Source organism: Onychostoma macrolepis, chromosome 01 (assembly GCF_012432095.1).
Source record: "Onychostoma macrolepis isolate SWU-2019 chromosome 01, ASM1243209v1, whole genome shotgun sequence".
NCBI lineage: Eukaryota > Metazoa > Chordata > Actinopteri > Cypriniformes > Cyprinidae > Onychostoma > Onychostoma macrolepis.
This window is the reverse complement of record NC_081155.1, coordinates 46,572,576-46,592,054: the sequence shown is the minus strand read 5'-3', so window position 1 is coordinate 46,592,054 and position 19,479 is coordinate 46,572,576. Positions and strand designations below refer to the sequence as shown.

At 37.1% G+C, this 19,479-nt stretch overlaps 1 protein-coding gene across 1 annotated transcript in view; it reads left to right on the top strand.

Moving 5' to 3' along the window:
* cenpe (centromere protein E) overlaps positions 1-18,943 on the top strand; it is a 40,384-nt gene extending 21,441 nt beyond the window's left edge. Inside the window, 22 exon segments of the mRNA XM_058752271.1 lie at positions 1,320-1,538; positions 2,284-2,505; positions 4,004-4,147; positions 4,238-4,330; positions 5,282-5,365; positions 5,446-5,562; positions 5,639-5,809; positions 6,696-6,851; positions 7,529-7,609; positions 7,688-7,798; positions 7,886-8,068; positions 8,145-8,360; positions 9,460-9,666; positions 9,746-9,949; positions 11,117-11,251; positions 12,309-12,397; positions 12,399-12,419; positions 12,515-12,612; positions 13,867-13,978; positions 15,637-15,887; positions 15,970-16,026; positions 18,720-18,943. Coding sequence (XP_058608254.1) covers positions 1,320-1,538; positions 2,284-2,505; positions 4,004-4,147; positions 4,238-4,330; positions 5,282-5,365; positions 5,446-5,562; positions 5,639-5,809; positions 6,696-6,851; positions 7,529-7,609; positions 7,688-7,798; positions 7,886-8,068; positions 8,145-8,360; positions 9,460-9,666; positions 9,746-9,949; positions 11,117-11,251; positions 12,309-12,397; positions 12,399-12,419; positions 12,515-12,612; positions 13,867-13,978; positions 15,637-15,887; positions 15,970-16,026; positions 18,720-18,838 — 3,090 coding nt within the window. The 3' untranslated portion in view covers positions 18,839-18,943.
* Positions 18,944-19,479: the final 536 nt, after the last annotated feature.

Below are 19,479 nucleotides of genomic sequence, written 5' to 3'. Positions count from 1 at the left end.
AAAACCACAGCCGGGGAAAACTAATTGATCTAAGAGTATTCTGGGCTACGCTCAGCCTGTATCACATTCTACCACAGAAAATAGCTTCTGTGCATCTGCACGCTGATTTACAGTCACATTATACTTACAATGGAAGTCCAGCACTGCAAATAATCATTTTAAAATATCCAGCTATTACACTTGTGGAAGTATAACCTGGTGTTTCCCATGCACTGATTTATTTGTGGTGGCTCGCCACATTATCGTAACTGACCACCACAAATAAATTTTCCAAAAGGCTTTGACTTCGTTGAATAAACATGAGCGCTGCACGTTTCAAAATCTAAATGCAGCGCAGGTTTTTTTATGAGAATGAATTTGCATTTTCAATCAGCGCATCTGCTGTTAAATATGTGACCCTGGAGCACAAAACCAGTCATAAGGGTCATTTATTATTTCTGTGTTATTTCTCATAACACAGTTAGAAACACATTAGAATGGAGAACACTTGCTGTGTAATTGAAATTTTAACTTCTACCTCCACTATTACCCAGTCTCTACTGTAGTGTCTGTGTCCCCAAATCACAGAATGTACCGTTGCCGACATCACGTTCTGACGACCCGACCTCTTGATGCGATGATGTAGATGCAAAGTAATCGGTTTAACGCGTTTACATGGCAGGTTTTTAATTTAGTTTGGTTTATAGAAAGGTTTATCCCACCCCTTTCATTCGGTTTGGACATTTTTATTTCGATTTGAGGTGTTTGGACTTTTAAACCGATTACAATTTTCCATGTAAACGCACCTAATGTGAATGCAGTCAGCTCCTTTATTACACATTCTGTGAGTTCAGTGTGTGTTTGGAAACTCAACAGCCACCAGTTCTGCTTTATTTCAGCGGCGGATGATTACAGCGTTTCACTAGATTTGTAGCGAGACGTGTTTTTGTGCCTGTTTTCACTGAAGCTGGAGTTTTCCTTCAAAATAAAAGCTTAAAGTGCAGCATGAATCACTGACAGCGAGCGGTTTAAATGCAGTCCAAACTCAAAATATCTTTCAAGTGTAGAAATTGGGAAAGTATTGGAATTTTCCTACTGTAGTGTAAAGCAAAAATAATATACCTATGAAATATTTATATTCATTTTCATTTATTTTGTTTTTTTGAACTCTGAGTGTATTAGAATAACTTTAGTGTACAACATTTTTCATTTTTTCCAATTCTTCGTGTCTTTTTTTCCCCTTTTTTTTTCTTTCAAATATCGCAATAAATATTGTATCGTGGACTTCATTATGATATTGTGATATCGTTACATCCCTACAATCCTCCCATGATTCCCAGCTGGTCCAGGTGCGAGAGCAGCTCCAGACGGCCTGTGCCGAGAGAGACCGCCTGCTGTCTGAGAAGAGCCAGAGCGATCTGGAGAACACGCTTCTAGAGGAGGTGCAGAGCAGCCTGATCTCTGTCACTGAGGAGAGAGAGCAGCTCCTGGAGATCCTGAAGGCCAACAGAGAGGAGAAGAACCAGCTGAGGAGAGACCTGGAGGAGAAGGAAGACACTGTGAGTGATTTCTGTTCTCCTTCAGTTAGGGGCAATTTTGACTTAAAGGGACTTTTTACTCAAAAATGAAAATTCTGTCGTTATTTATTCACCCTTTTGTTGTTCCAAATTTGTATGACTTTTTATTTTGAGGCCCAATTGTAAGTCGCTTTGGATAAAAGCGTCTGCAAAATGACTAAATCTAAATCTAACACAAAAGAAGAGATTTTGAAGAATGTTTGTAACCAAATCCCTTTGACCTCCATTGTATTTTTTGAAAGTCAATGTAAACTGTTCTCAGCATTTTTCAAAAATGTTCTGTAAGTTTGGAACGACACGAGGTTGAGTAAATAATTACACAATTTCCATTTTTGATTGAACTGTCCTTTTCATCTACATTTAAACGTCACATCATAATGGCCTTAATGAACCTTCAAGTGGATTTTGTCACTCAGATCTGCAATTTATATATATATATATATATATATATGCATGCATTTTATATAATATTAGGCTTTTTTTTTTTTTTTTTTCTTTTTTTTTTAATATAATAGTACTTTATTAGGACCATGGAAACTAAAATTGTGCAGGGCTTTTACTCTACAACAAAGGAATTTCTGATCTCTAGTGATTTGTATTTTTTTTGCAATGGTTAATTTTTTGGTAAAGGGTGAGAGATCTGGCGGGCCGCATGATTTTTGTCAAAGAGCCAGGTGTCATAGGTTCCCGACCGCTGCCCTTATAGGATCATATTTTCTCTTATCAGTTGCTGCAGCTACGAGAAGAGCTTGAGTCGTCCTCTGCAGAGAGAGAGCGGCTGCTTTCTGAGAGAACCGGAGAGCAGCCGGAGAAGCTGGCAGAGATGAAGACGGCTGAAGCTGACATCACCGCTCTGACTCGAGAGAGAGATCGTCTGCTGGAGACGCTGCAGAGCGTGAGAGACGAGAGAGAGCAGCTAAAGAGAGAGCAGCAGGAGAAGACCGAGACGGTAACTTTTTTTTTCTTTCTCCACGATTCATGATTTTATCATGATTCTTTCATGTTGGTTTTACTATTTTACAAGTTGTCTGAGAAGTACTGCAGAACAAATTTCAGTATTTTAAAAGCAAAGCGTTTCAAGGTAATGAAATATAAAAGAAAAGAAATGAAAGGCAGACATTTAGTCCAAAGTGGGCGAAGTATAATGCCAAAGACTTATCTATCTTTGATATTAAAAATTACACAAGTACACATAATATACAAATAAAACAAAGCGCTTCATTTTTCAGGTACAGTAGGTGTATTTAGCAGAAGCATTCAAGAAATTGAATGAACAAATATTAAAATAAAACACTATGTACACTTCACTGTGTAAATTTATATTGATTCTTATTAAAGCAACTGTAATGTTTTTCAGCAAGGAGTAGAGCAGTGAGTGATTTTTCTCTGTTTTGTTTGTTATTAACATTAAAGGTGTAGTATACCGAAAAATGACAGTTCTGTCATGATTTCCTGCTCACTCAAACTCACTATTACTTTTGGGTGAACTATCCTTTTAATGACCAGCGGCAGCATATGTAGTCACTTTAAGAGCTGCTAATATACAGGCATGCATCTGTTTTCTCCTAACTTTTCAGTTTCACTTTAGACATAACCAGATGTCTTTATATGTAAACCTTGTGTGGTTTTGACAGTATTAGATGCGAAATCAATCAGACGTGAAAGACAATTTAGTCCAGTAATCAGGTGCTGTTTGACCGGTGCGCTTCAGGTGTACATGCTCAGAAAAAGCACACGTCACACTGCAAAAAATATTTTCTTCCTTTAGTGTTTGTCTTGTTTTCTAGTATAAATATCTACAAATTCTTGAATCAGGATGCATTTACTTGACAGATATTTTGTCTTGTTTTCTGAAAATATTATCCACATTTAAATTTTTGCTTAAAACAGGCAAAAATATTGCCAATGGTGTAAGAAAAATAATCTAATTCAAAGGCTGAACAAGATTATTTTTCTTACCCCATCGGTAGATATTTTTACTTGTTTTAAGCAAAAACTAACAAAATTTGGATAATATTTTCAGAAAACAAGACAAAATATCTGTCAAGTAAATGCATCTTAATTCCAGAATTTGTAGATTTGTATACAAGAAAAAAATAGGTAGAAAATAAATTATTTGCAGAACAGAACATGAATTAAATGTATAACCCGCAAGGCTTTAAAGCACATGCAAATAATGTACTTTTGTGATTTGTGAATCAGTGCAGTGTAACTCTACCGCAGAGTTAACATTTGATGTGAATGTACAGTATATTGAGGCGGAGGCATCAGAACTGCAGCTGATCGAATGTGCGCTGTAGCACGATACTACGATATTTCTTCAAAAGCAGATTGTGGAGACATTTTAATCATCCATGATCAAAAATCATCATATTGCACACATCAGCTCCTGTGCTGCCGAGTGTGGTTCAGATCCATAAGCAGAGCGTTTCTCCGCTGCTTCACAGATGGTGCAGTTGAGACAGGAGCTGCAGTCAGTTTGTGCCGAGAGAGAGCGTCTGCTGATGGAGAGAGACGCTGCGTGTAATCAGTCCAGCTCTTCTCTGAGCGAGGGAGGAGACCTTCAGGAGATCCTGCAGGGTGTTCGAGAGGTAACGGCACACGGGTGGCGTGCCTTTCTGAATGAATGAAGAGGTTAAGAGCTGGTTTACTCATTCATATCTCTCTCTCTCTCTCTTCAGCTGATCCAGGTCCAAGGAGAGCTCAAACAGAAGAAGCATCGGGTGTCTGGTCAGCTGAGTCCCACAGAGAAGCAGAAAGCTCAACTTGAGAAGGTACGCAACTCTGTGTGCAATCATTTAATGCAAGAGAGCACAGTGCATACAGAGTTTCTGCAGCTCTTAAAGTTTTAATTCCCGCTTTCACAAATAGCCTTAAGGTTCTAAATCAGAGCAGAAAACCTTAAATTCATAACGTCATGGCATTAAATGTCAGCATGCACTGCTAAAAAGTGTTTTCCAGTACAAATATCTAAACATCCTTAGATCAAGATGTTTTCTTTGAGATGCAAAATTATGTCTTGTTTTCTGTGAAATTTAACAATTAATTGAGTTCATTCTTAAAAAAAAAAAGTCAATGGTGAATAAACATTTGTTTTCAGTTTGAATTAAGGTTTTTGATATGTTTTGTTTTAATCCTAAACTCACTTCATTTTAAACAGTTTCTCATAAAACAAGACAATTTATTAAAGTAATAAAGATCTAGCAGTTGAAATTTTAAAAAAAAATGAATTTTTAAATGAGCATCAAAATAGCTCTCAAATCCACAAGTTATGAATTTGAGACTGGTTTGTTTCAGTCTAGTGACCCTGAATTTTTTTTGGTGCAGTTGGCGAGTTAACATCTGCTTTGCTCACAGAACTCCAAGTCATTAAATTCATTATTGGCTTGCAATGAACACAGAGCTGGTTGGTCATAACTGGTGCTTTAAAGTGAAAGTTTTCTTAATTTACTCAACCTCATGTTCCAAACCACTGACTTTCTTCCTTCTGCGGAACACAAAAGATGCTATTTTGAAGAATGTTGTTAACCAAATAGTTTGCTTTCCATTGATATCCTTAGTATTGACAAAAAATATTGTAAGTCAATGGGAACGGAATCTGTTGGATACCAGCATTCTTCAAAACATCTGCAAGAGTTGTTAATGGAATAAAAATTGGAAGCAGAACCATTCATTTTGATTCCAGTTCCTCATGATGTGTGTTATTTCTTTGTGATCTTGTCCAGGTTCAAGCGCTGACGGAGGAGATGGAGTCTCTGAGGAATCAGAGGGTGGTGCTCAGGAAAGAGCTTCAGGAGGCAGCTGCGACTGTGAGGCTTCATCATCACATGAATAATGTCATCTGAGCTCCACACAGCATGTGTCTGACTGCGTTTACTCTTTCCTGTAGTCTAAAATGTATCAGGACTTACTGCACATTACTAAAGAGGAACTGAAGCAACAGCAGAAGGAGAACGCAGATCTGATGGAGCAGAGTGCTGTGAAAGAGTCTCAGCTTCAGCAGCAGGTGAGTGCTGTTAGATAACCTTACACACGACAGGTGAATGATTCAACGCCTAATCTCATATTCTGTTTCCTCTCAGCTGAGTCAAATGAGTGAAGATCTCTTAGCTTTACGAGACACAGGCATCCAAAACCTCCAATCAAACCTCAGCTCACTTGCAAACGAGAGAGATGAACTGCAGAACACGCTGAAGAGAGACAGAGAAGAGGGAGAAGAACTGAGACTGGGTCTTCAGAAGAGCGAGGAGACGGTATACTTGTTTATATCTATCATAGATATTATTTTAGTCATTTTAGTTCACACTGCTCACACCCAGGAAGACTGCTCATTACATAAGTGTTGCCAACTTATTAATTTTGTTGCTAGATTTAGCAATTTTTCAGACTACCCTAAAAACTGTTTCTTTAAATTTAGCTGTTTTTAAAATGTATTTAGGAACTTTTAGCAACTCGAATGATAAAGGCACAATCTTATTTACACAAAAATAGGAAATAAAAGGTGTCTAGCTGTACACACATCACGTGGATTAAGTTGCAATTGTTGAATAATAATAGTTCATTTATGATAACACCTTGTTATTAGTTTGTACCTGCACTTGTTGAACAGATCAGAATATGTAGAAAAATAGAAAATGTACTGGTAATTTTCTGCCAGGGCATTATTAAAGTTGTAACCTGAAAACACAAAATACAATGTGTACTTTTAAATTCAGGTATGTGAAAAATCAATACAGAAAATTCCTTCAAATTAACACAGTGCCCTGTTTATAGACTCTTCTGTGTGGCCTACTAACTAACACTACACTGCTTAAAAATACAGTTGTTCAGAATGTGTGGTTTTACTAGTAATAAGAAAATACATCAGATTTAAATGTTCAAAAATGTAATTAAATATTTCAATGTTGTATTTAAAATAAATGTATTTTTAGTTTTACTAACAAATCTCAATTAACATTTCAAATCGTATTCATAATCACTTTTTTGCTGAGATTTGAGTTATCTGATTGTGTATTCTATGCAGTTTTGTTGTGATTACATGTCATTTAGTAGCTTTTAGCAACACATTGTCCTGCCTTTAGCAGCTTCCCCTGAAAACTAGTTGGCAATACTGTTACGTAAAGTAATGTGTTTCTTTAGAGAAAGCAGCTGACAGAGGAGCTGGCGTCTCTCGCTGGCTTGAAGGATCAGCTGGAGAATGAGAAGACCCGTGCTGAGCAGGTGCTCGAGTCTTTAAGAGACGCCACGAAACAGAGGGATCAGCTCAAACGAGAACTGGAGGGAAAGATGGAGAAGGTGAGGACTTAAATTGTGCTGAAAAGAGCAGGTGTAATAAATCAGACTCCTACAAACTGGATCTGACGTCCAAGTTTAGCTCATTTAAGTCAAGTCCTCTTTATTTATATAGTGCTTTTAACAATACTGATTGTGTCAAAGCAGCTTTACAGTATCAAATAAGAAAATGTGTCAATGCAGAAGGACACTCAGTTTAGTTGGTATGAAAGCTGGTTTTTGGACTAAAGGTTCCTTATTGTGGAAAAAGGTTCTTTTATATTATTAAATACATGTACAAATAATAAATTACATGAAATCCATCCGGGAATAGAGAGAGATATATATATATATATATATATACACACACACACAAGTTATATTATATACATATTTTTATTAAATTTATATATACATAATAAAAATACACCATACACATATTGTAAACAAACGTTTATTTTGGATGCGATTAATTGTTTGACAGCACTAAAAAAAATATTCTGCTACTTAAGATTATTAATGTTCTTCACACTAAGAAACAAATGCTTCTTTTATGAGCTGATCACCGAAAGGTTCTTCGGAGAACCAGAAATGGTCCTCCTATGAAAACACCCTTTTAAGACTCTGTGTGACTGTAGATCATATTCCAGTGCGGTTTCAGTAAGTGTATATTTGTTAACGTTGTGATCATACTCCCACAGCTGGCACACGTTGAATCAAAAGCAGAGCAGCTGCAAAAGCAGAAGATCTTCCTGGAATCTGAAGTCCATTCCCTCAGTCAGGTGAGTCTCTTCATGTTCTAACCCAGAATAACCGCTTCCTTTAACTTGCTTTTAAAGCTGCGTCTCATTGTGTTTCAGTCTCTCACTGAGGTGAACTGCAGCGTGTCTTCTGATCAGAGTAACCTGCCGTCCAAACACCCATCTGCACATCTGATTCCTGGGATTGAGGCGTCTGGTGAGAAACTGCAGGTAAATGCTGCTGCTGCTGCTGATGAAGATGGTGTGTGTGGTCTTAAGTCTTAATAGTCTGACGTGAGGTTTTTCCTCCATGTGAAGGCGGCCTTTGCGACGCTCCAGCTGATCATTGACCGTCCCACTGATGCTTTAGCGGACACAAACCGTGAAGAATGGGCCGTGATCTATCAGCTGCTGCAGATTATTCCAAAGGATCAGAGAACGGTCGTCGTTACACACACCAAGAAAACAACCAGACTGAACCATGTGCTGATCAAGATTGTGGTAAGAGTCTGCAAAGACATGCATCACAACAACCAACATCTAATAGAAATGCTAACTTGAGGAAAACCCATTGCAGGAGGCTTACAGGAGACTGGCGCAGCGCTATAAGACTCACTTTGAGACGCAGGTGCAGCGTGACGTGGCCTCGTTTGAGGAGTCTCGTCTGCAGGACCTGCTCACGCTCGCGGCTCAGTCTCCGTCACAGTCGTTCCGATCGCTCCAGGAGGACTTCCAGCAGGTCTGGGATCAGAGACTGACACTTCTGTTGGAAAGATGGCAGCATTACCTGCAGGTATGATCATTTTTGTTTTAGGGCTAGAAATAGGGCTGGGTGATATAGCTATAAAATTGATCACAATATAATGTTTCATATCATTTGGTATACATTGTTTATCTTTATTTTATTTTTTTAAACAGCGGTAGAAAAAGACTTAAATTTAACCACTTTTTTTTTTTTTTTGAGCAGGCTGAAACAGATTAACAGCAACAACTTGACGTAAAGACTTATAAAATATAATAATACAGGAGATTAGTTGTTTGACACAAATTGGCTAAATTAAAAATAGTGTCAGCTTTTGTATATGCAGATTAAATAAGTGTTAAGGAAACTTTTGGCCTGTCTCCTGGGGGTGCAATGAGCAAAATAATGCACGATCATGGCTCTCCGTCTCAAAAATGTGCAGAATATGAGTTCTGTGTGAATGGCTTGGTTTTGGTTTTAACCTAAACAATATCTTCTCCGCATTGAGCTTCTGTATTTCTTTAATATTTACGTACATGTACACTTGCGTCATTATCACTGCATCACATGTGCCAATGATAAGGCTCCCTGATGCACACCTAAAATTTTAAAAACACTGTTTGTGCATCTGAATGCAAATTTTTTTTAAATTCAACTAATGTTCCTTTTCTTATTTATTTTTTTTATTCACAGTCTCCTCATCACAGGCACGGCATTCATTACAGCATGTGTTTGTGTTCTGCATGAAACTATTGTGCGCTATCAAACTTTTTTTTTTCTCCTATGGTTATTGATGAATCGTCGGTGTATGGTGGATTAAAAACCAATGCCATTTTATCGCCCAGGCCTAGCTTGAAACTAGAAATGCACAAATCTAATCAATGACAATTACTAGTTTTGTCTCTTTCCAGTCATGACTGATGAATTTTATTGAACTAAACTGAATCAACAGTGAATTGAGTTGAATAATGACACTATTGTCTTCTGTAAAGTTGCTTTATTCATCTTCTAAAATGACTTTGCCTTGTTTTCTTTGTGTGAAGCTGCTCTGAAACAATCTGTCTCTTATAAACCGCTGTAGAAATAAACGTCCTGACTGTATTTTTCAATGTGCTGGTACTGATGTGTCTTATTTGTGTGTGTTGATCAGATGCTGGAGGCTGGTCTAAGGGTTCTGGAGGACGGTTTGGCCAAACACGCAGTGATGGTGTCGGAGGAGCATCAGCACAGGATCCGTGAGCTGGAGGAGCTCAGATCTCTGCTCGGATCTCCTCACGCCACTGCTATCATACAGCTGCTCGAGCAACAAATCACTCGCCGCTCCAAAGCGACCGAGCATCTGAGCACGCTTTATTTTGTAAGCGATGTATATGTTTTGAAGTGGTGTTACGTGTTTTTGTTCCACACCTTTCCTGACCATCAGTTCTGGTTAACAGGCTCTGTTGAATCGATGCGAATCTGCGCGCTCCCCGCTCATATCTGCCTCTGCCGAGTCTGAGCAGCAGCTCGAGGATCAGAGGAGACAGACTTTAACTCTGCTTCAAGCCCAACACGGCACCCTGCCCAAAACTGAGGCTGAACTTCTGCAGGATAATCAGCGAGTGTCACTGCAGCTGCAGCAAACACAGAAACAGATGGAGGTACGGAGAGTGACGCTGTTATGCAGGCTTAAATCAGAGCAAGAAGTGTGGATTTCCTTTTCATGCTAAGTGCATCCTATTGTGCATGTCACTCACGTAAAGAATAATAATCATATCAAATCACTAGGGGTGACCCGGAATAGTCAAAAATTCAATGTTTTGATAGGAGGAGCCTGATTCAGCTACCAATCGAATCTTTGCAGAGGTGTGATGAAACGAGGATCGTGCCATTTTGGCTATATGGGGGGTGCTCGATGTCGGATTTCACACAGAACTACCGTTTTTCTCCCAACACGTTAATATACAGACTATTATGATAACGCTGTAAATAAAAATGTGGAAAAAGCTTTTAATAAATATTTTTAACGTGTGTAAATCCAACCACCCTTGTGACAGATTTAAGTGTCACATTTAAGTGTGACAGACGGCGGCAGGGAATTAAAGCTTCAAACCAGGAGCGCACTTCTTCTGGCCACCGTTAACATTGGTTTTCCTCTCGCGCACAATTTGAATGTAAAAGACTGGTTGTTGTTTTTTGTTTTTTCTTTGATCAGGTAGGGTACAAGAGATTTAAAAACATTTCAGCTGGTTCTAATTTGAGTTTAGGATGCTGTAAAACATCTTTAGCTAAAAAGACTGCCACTCCAATTTAGCGTTTATTGTGTCTCTGCAGTTAAAAAGACAAAGTTGACAATTCTGGCTATAATTTTATTTTATTTAACTATTTGTGTTGTTTTGAATGCTACCCTGCACTTTAGGCATTTGGCACACATTTGTTCTGCACCTTGTGACTTGATTCGGACTTTTGTTTTTTATTTTTATTTATTAAATGTATATTCTGTTTTAATTTAATTCTGTAAATTTTAGATTTAGTTTTTTTAGCGCATCTGTGTTGCGCTGTACTTAAAGCATGCTCGCACAGGCAATTTAGCTGATTTAATTTAATTTGCCGACATGGGATATGCAAACCCCCCAAACACACACACACACACACACACGCAATTTCACTATCAGTCCACTATAGGCAAGATTTGACTAATCTGATTCGACTATGTAAATCCTTAGTTGGCGACACCCCTACAAATCACTAGATGATATCAACACAGCGATATGTTACAGAACATGTTTTTAAGGACTTCCAAACACTTACCATTGTTTGTCTGGCAGGAGATTCAGGAGCAGATGAAGGAGCTGAAGGTCCAAGCTGATGCCTCAAATCTTCAGCTCCAGGAGCTCAGTGACCAACTGAAGGAGAAGAAAGCCCTGATCAAGAGCTTGAAAGACAAACTTAAAGAGTCAGAGGTTGGTTAATAGTTGAATGTTTGTGCAGGTCATTATACGCTTTGTGTTTGAGTTTATAGAAAGCAAGCAGAAATGTGCTGAGAGTAGGGGTGTGCGATTTATTGATAAATCTATATTTTCTGAGATTTTATCAAAAACGATAATTAGACAATATTTTGAGTGTTATTGTGCTGGTATTTTAAAGACTGCTGTGGACACTTGACTCCTAAAGTTTTTGATTATTCTTCACATTCTGTGTGATAGTCAGATACAAATTAATATTTTCCAATAAGTTTAAATTGATTTTTACCTTTTTGTTTTGTTTTTTTTCTCTCTCTCTAAAAGTGTTCATTGTCTTTTGAGTCAAATTCTTACATTTAATCGGTGAATTAGAATAAGAGGACATTTGGGCTGTTACCAAGCAAATTAAATCCGCATCAATAAAAATAATCTTTGCAATGCAGAGGAAACACAGAAGCTGCGTCTGAAGTGGTGTTTAGATGCATTTACACAGTTTAATGTAGGACATGAATGCATTTAACCTGCAATTACAAATGCATAAATAATGTTTTGATATTAAACACAAAACATTGAATAGATACTTTAAATGTGAAATTAAAACCACCAGCAGGTGGCAGCAAGTCACTGTTAATAAGTGAGTCGTTGTGATTGAACCGAATCATTTAAACAGTTGATTCATTCAGGAATGAATCACGGTCATGTTGCTCAGAGATGCAAAACAGTGCTGTAACTGTTTGGAATTATTTTTGTTGCCGAAATTGTGCAAAAATAGGAAATATAGTGTCTAAAACGCAAATCTCTTAACTTATTGATTTATTTTTACAAGAGTTCAATATCACATTTGTAATCATGGTCATTTTTGGAGAAAAAAACGGCACTCTTCATGTGAAATTGATTAACTATATGAACTGGTATAAATATACATTTTCTGCCCCATATCCAAGCTTTTCCTAATTAAATACTGAATATAATGTGATTTTCGTCTTGTGACCGAATGCAGTTTTTGATTCTCTCAGCGTCCACTTCATACTTGATTTTCCCGTGATTTGTCCTGCAGGTTCTGGCTAAGAGGAGCATGACACCAGAAGCTGCTGAACTCGCCGCTCTCAAAGACAAACTTGTCAAAATGGAGCTGGATCACATCGCTCACCACGAGTCATGAGAAGGAGTATGTGTGCCGTTTATGAGCCGCTGATCCTGTGACGTACGGTTTAGTCTGGGAAGAGCGTGCTAAATGTGTTTCTGTGATTGTTTTTATTCTAGAGTTGCACAGATGACCTCTGTGTTGGAGCACAGAGCCGACGTCATCCGCAAGCTGAAAGAGACCCTGAGGAAAATGCAACAGGATGATGAACAGTCATGTAAGACACTTGGCATAGATGCAAACTCCTCACCTTTCAGTGACAACTCACTTATTTGAGATCAAAATGTCACTCCTGAGATTTGCTTAGATCCAATGAGAAAGTGTTTTTATGAAGGGGTAAAGAATTGGTTGTTTCAATATGTTTTGCATAGTATTTTCTTCATTCTTTACTTCAAAAACTGTCTAAAAAGGGTGATATGTTATGTATTTGAGGTCTGAGATGTGGGAACGGTGGAGAGAGAGAGATTTTTAGGTCAGCATTAGCCATGTTTCCATCCAAAGTTACGAATTAAACTTATGCGCAAAATCAGAATATCGCTTTAAACATTTGCGAATAAAGCACCGAAACGGAAACCATCCAGCGAGTTGAAGAGAACAAAATCATCACTTCCTGATTAACTAACATTTGCTGCAGTAGAAGGCACTGTATATAATAATTTGTGTAGACAATAAATCACGAGCTTCAGAGCGCGCAGACGAAGCGTGGTCATGTTATCTTATTTTCGGAGTCTGCTGTTTGGGAAGCAGTTCTTGGAGTTAATTATAACGAAGCACTTTGATGAGACTTTTCTCAAGTGTTTCAGATGCTGTGAAATGAGATCGATTGAGTGCATACGTGGTGGTGTTTTTTTTTTAAATTTTTTATGCGCATCTTGGCGTTTCCATCCAGCGTTGTTTTTTTTTATGCGTTATCCCAAAATGCGCATAGAAAAAGGTGGATGGAAACATAGCTATAGCTGTCTAATCAGCCAATACTGTCTTTAAAAACCTGCGTAACACGTCATCATTTATAACATGGGATTTTGACCAAATATATTCAGTCTTGATTTCTGTAAAATGTTGCAACAAGATGTTAAACAAAATAACAGTTTTGGACATATAAGGTAATAAAAAATATTTTAAATAAAGTAACTTCAAATGAGCGTGTAAAGCAAATATCTCCGTGTGGAGCACATGCCCCCGATCTGCGCAATGTTCTCATCTTTTTTTTCCTTCCTTACCTGTTTGCATCTCTGACTTGGATTACAGTCCACCCTGGAACAGGTTGCAAATGATTTAATCAAGTGATTGAATGGCGAAAGTGACATTTAGTGAAGATTATGGTGACAAACGTGTTTTTCTTTAGAATATCCTCAATGATGAATCCTAGCAGGAACTTAATTTAAGAGAGTGTTGATGTGACTTTCTAAGTGTTTTATGCACATCTTGTGCTCATTTCTCATCGTTTGATCTGTTTAAATGTCTTCTACAGTCATAGACGGTGATGAGTTTGACCTTAAATTGTGCTCAAGCACCAGAGCGGTCACGTCCCTCAAAGAGAAGAAGATGGAGGAGCTGCAGAAGAAGAACGTTCAGTTTGAGAGGTAACCGCACTGAAACATCACGTCATTTCTGCTGCGGTCAGCACTAGGGCTCTCAAAATGGCTAAAAAACGAAATTTGAATTTTGCGCTTAAATATTGTCAATATTCAAATTTAAAAGGCATAATTTCAGTTAGGGGGAAGGCCACAAGAGGGTGCATCGACCTAAATATTACTAATGCACGTTTATTAAAGGGGTCATGAACTGTTCTCTGAGATTTTTAAATTTAAAAAAAAAATCATAATTTAGCAGTAACAGGCTATTTTCTCTCCTGCACCATAATGTCTCATATTTTTTTAAAAGTTGGACTTGCATTAATTTTACATGCTTTCTAAACATGCTTCTCTCTTGTGCGAGACGTGAGTGCAGCGCTGATAGATGTCCCTCTAGAAAATGCGATAAATATGCGTTCTACGTGAAGTGAACAGCTCGGTTTCAGTTTTGACGTAAACATCTTCTCCACACTGATGTTCTGTTTTTCTGTAATATTTTGAATGAACAACGCAGCAGCGCCTCATCTAGTGGTTCAACTGGATAAGCTCACAAAAACATTGAAAAGCAACGACACCTACATCGTCATCACATCTTGTGCGCCGCTGATAAGGCCGCCTGACGCACACCTGTGATCTGGTCATGGCATTAAATGTTTCGTGCACTGCAGAACAGGAATTCTTCCTCCATTTTTCATTTGATTTCCAGTACAAACATCCTTAAATCAAGATACATTTCCTGGAGTTGGAAAATGAAAATTTGAAGTCTTGTTTTATGAGAAATTGAACAAAGTGTGAGCAAATATCTGATAATGGGGAATGAAAACTAGTTTTCCCTTAATTAAGTTTGTTTTTCTGAGACCATTGGCAGATATATGTTCTTGATGATCATGAACGTGCTTCATTTTGATCTATTTCTCAGAAAACAAGTCATTTTGATTCTCCAGTAAATATATCTTGATTTATGAATCTTTAGAAATTCGCATCGGAAAACAAGATAAGAATACTGAGGAAGAACATCATATTTTTGCAGAGTAATCAGAAGATATAGTAAAAGTTATATTCAAATTGTTTTGTTTTTGTTTTGTAAATGAATTAAACTAATGGAGATCTGCAGGAAGTTGTATTTTTAAACACTAAATGTGAATGTCTTGTGTTAGCAACAATTTAGAGACCATATTGGTGTATTATGTTCCGTTCAGTTAATTCCTTAAATTCTTTTAGTCTTTAAAAAGACTAATTTTGCCAGAAAAAGTCTTGTTATATAACTTGTTTGTTTCTTTGCTGGTTTTTATTGTATTTGTTATACTTGTGTTTTTTTTTTTTTTTCGTTTTTACCATCAAAATAGCCTAAGATGCTGACATGGCATTAAATAAAAATATACTACCACTGTTCATCAAACCTGCAGAAGCCCTGTGTAGTAGTAGTAATAATAATAATAATGCATTTTATTTTTAGTGTGCTTTTCTTAAACCCAAAGCGCTACAGTAAAACTAAAACACAAAAATGCAAAAATTAAAAACAACCTTAAATAAATGCGTCTTAATCAACTTTTTAAAGGGATCCATGGTTGGTGCATTTTTGATATTAAAAGGAAGTGCATTCCGTAATCGGTCTCCTCTTTGTCTAAAAGCATGACTCAGACCTTTCCCAACTGTTCCTCATGTAGTCTGGTGAGCAAGCAGCAGGAGGAAATCAACAAATGGAAGCGGAGAGCGTACAAGATGAAGGAGAGCAAGCGAGACGCTCCATGCACGCCAACCAAACGCCTTCCTCCTCTGACAGAGACGGAGCTCAACTCGCCGAAGACGTTCCTGGACTCGCCCAAGAGCAAGTTCTTTGACGTACGCTCCAGCGTTCCTGTCCCTCTCAGCCATCCCACACAGTTCTTCGATAACTCCAGCCTCGGGACGGTGCCAGGTACGTGAGCGCTGCCGTGTGTCGTGCCGTGTGTCGTGCAGTCACGCCTGCAGATCAGTTACTGTGAGTGTTTTCATGTTAGAGGATTCCTGTACTCCGGCCGAGCCCGGCGTGGATTCTTCAGACAGCGATGAAGAGGGTAAATGCACGTGTGGGCTGTTTTTAGGGGTGGGCGACATGGCAAAAATATCATATCACGATTTTTTTATCAGGAGACATTTGAATCGTCCATGATCATAAATCGTGATCTCGCACACCCCTAGGTGTTTTTCACTAGCACACTCCAGTGCTTTAACACAGTGTTTAAACTGGCACAGTGTGAAGCTCCATAATCCTGCTGAATGTTGTTCCTGCACTCTCTGATTGGCTGTGGTTGTGTGGTGTTGTGGTGTTTCACTCGAGAGTCTTGAGTCTGGTCGGGGTAGAGTAGAGCACAATGAATCATTCTTTAAATTGACAGAAGCAGAAATCGTGATCACGATTAGGCAAGGCACGTTTATTTATATAGCACATTTCATACACCGTGGTAATTCAAAGTGCTTTACATAAAAAGAAGTGAAAGTCATTAAAAAAATATATATATATATATATATATGTATGTGTATATGTTATTAATTATTAATTGATTATGAATTAATTAAAATATATATTAAGATTAAGCATAAAGAAAGAAAGCATAATGTTTTTGTTTACATTGTGTACTGTGTATGTATATATAAATACACACACATACAGTATATATTTTTATGTATTGTATGTATTTGTATCTAAACTTGTTTATAACTTATATTCTATATAAATATGAAGACTTTATATATAAATCTAACATTTGTTCCTTAATATATACATACGTGTGTGTATTTATATATACATTATAAATATACACAGTATGTAAACTTGTATTTTGAATCGATTAATTGTTTTGCAGCCCTATTGCGATTATTTGGCCGCCGTTTTATATATATAGATATAGATATAGATTAGTTCAATAATTCTGATTAAATGTAAAAAAGAAGAAAAATTAAATGGCAATAATTAAGGGTGTTACAATCCATCGATACGGATTGATACATCGATCAAATGTCTAATGATACGATGTATCGATGCCATGCATAAAATACTGATATCTGTAGTATAAATAGGCGGCTTTATTTTGGCACTGTCCACATTTTTACGCAGTGTCTGTCTATGCATAACCACCGACTTGTGAATTCTCATTGAAACTCATGTTAGGACTCAATAATAAGACTGCCTGAAGGCACAAGGTGACAAAAACGCAGTCGGTTAGGACTGTCTTAACGTCAACAGCTGAGAAAGAAAAGGCATGTGTATCAATGTATTGGATCCGTGCTTTCATTCTTAAAGTGAAAGCAGACTAATAATAAACCTGCTGCTGTCAGAGGAGTAGCGCTCACTGCTCCTGAATGAGTAACTTTTGTAACATTAATAATGATTAATCATTATTAAATTTCTACAGTGAAGACTATGCAGTTATTTTACATTTATGAAATTTCTGTACCTGAAATTCTTTTAGACCTGAAAAAAACCCAAAAAGCAGCGTTTATTGAATTTGTGTCTTTGTTCTATAGTATTTATTTTCTGCTATTGCTTGTAATTTGGTAAAAATATATATATATATATTTTTTTTTAGCACTGAGCCCATAGCAGCAGCCCCAAATATATATTTTTCTTCATTAATGTGTGTTTTCCAAGAACTGGAATACCTTGTTTTTGTTGTTTCCTGAGGATTTACACTGTTTTACACATTGCATTTCACCCAGAAACCTGAAAGAATTTCTTGACTTATTTTTCTTTATTTAAAAAAAAAAAAAAAGTTTAGGCCTTTTTTTTTTTTTTTTTTGAATGTCCCAGTTGAGGTACAGGATGTGAAAATTTCAGATAAATGTTCATGTTATACATTTGTGAGTTGTTAAAAATATAGACCGTTTAAATAGACGGTTTAAAATAGGTATACGTGACCCTGGACCACAAAACCAGTCTTAAGTCGCTGGGCTATATTTTTAGCAATAGACAAAAATACACTGTATGGGTCAAAATTATCCTTTTTTTTTAATGCCAAAAATCATTAGGATATTAAATAAAGATCATGTTCCATGAAGATATTTTTTAAATTTCTTACCGTAAATCTATCAACTTCATTTTGAACAACTTTAAAGATGATTTTCTTAATATTTAGATTTTTTTGCACCCTCAGATTCCAGATTTTCAAATAGTTGCATCTCAGCCCCAAAAAATTGACACTTAAGACTGGTTTTGTGGTCCAGGGTCACACATAATATCTTCGATAAATGATCAATATACTCCTGTATCGAAACTTATAGTAGAGGTTTTTTTTTTTTTTTTTTGAGGTATCGGCAAATATTGTATTGCTGGGTATGAGAATCAATATCTCATCGTATCGTGACGAGCTATCCGATTTACATCCCTAGCAATAACCGTGATGTTTATGAGCAAAATAATGGTGATTAACCATTTAACGATTACCGTGCAGCCCTAATAACAGAACAATGGTGCCTGGTTTCTCCTTTCTGTCACCTGGAGTCTGGTTTCATTGTCACCGTTGGCTTGTTTGGTGTGGGTTTAAATGACAATATTCATACAATATTATTGATTTAACTGCACTCACACTATTGAATGAGAACACAAACATGAACCGTAATGGCACGCTGAAATTGAACGTCTTTCATAATTGATGAATTTTACAACATTAGCATCTTATTTTGTATATTTATTAGTGTGAAGCTGCTTTAAAACAATCTGTGTTGTATGAAGTGCTATAGAAATGCACCACTAACTCTGTTTTTGTTTCAGGTTCCAGCTCCAGCGTGGCATCAAATGCAGCACCAGTGAAAGACTGGTGGCAGATTCCTAACTCTTCCCCAGCAAAGCCTGATGCTGGCAGCAATGCTAACGCATGCCCAACGCAGTAATTGCTGTTGTTTGTCTGTCTTTTTCTCGTATGTTTGTTGACTCTTTTCTGTTTTTTTTTTTCTGTAAATAAAGTCAGTCTTTAAAATGCTAATGTGTTTTGTTGATTTGAATTGTTTGTTTTTACATGTTCACACAGCAGCAGAAGAATCACTTCTGTTTGGAGAGATTTAATGTGGTTCATGTTCATCTTGGTTTGGAACCCAGAGTCATTTGATCCCTTAAACTCTCAGGATTCAGATCTTTAAGTCTGTTGCTTGGATAATCCTGAAATAAATGTGAAAAGCTTCTTTTCTCCCTGATCAATAGCATTAAAGTTAGTAGTACTTTTCTGCTTTACTTTTGAAATCCACTATTGTGGTTCTTCTAACATTGTTCCAGTATGATTGAACGTTTATGGTTTTCTTCATAAATTGCTTTGGAATAGTATCTGCTGAATGGTTCTGTCTCAGTGGAAAGATCTTAGATTTGTTTTACAAATATATGGGTGATATATCTGTTATACAAACAGTGAAGCAGCTGAGATTTGCTATATTTCCAGTTATGACGGAATGTTGTCATAACTTTGGTCAATGTTGTGTCAAGGTTCTCAAATTATGAACGAAAAACATTAATAGAATATTTGTTAATTTATCTGATCTGT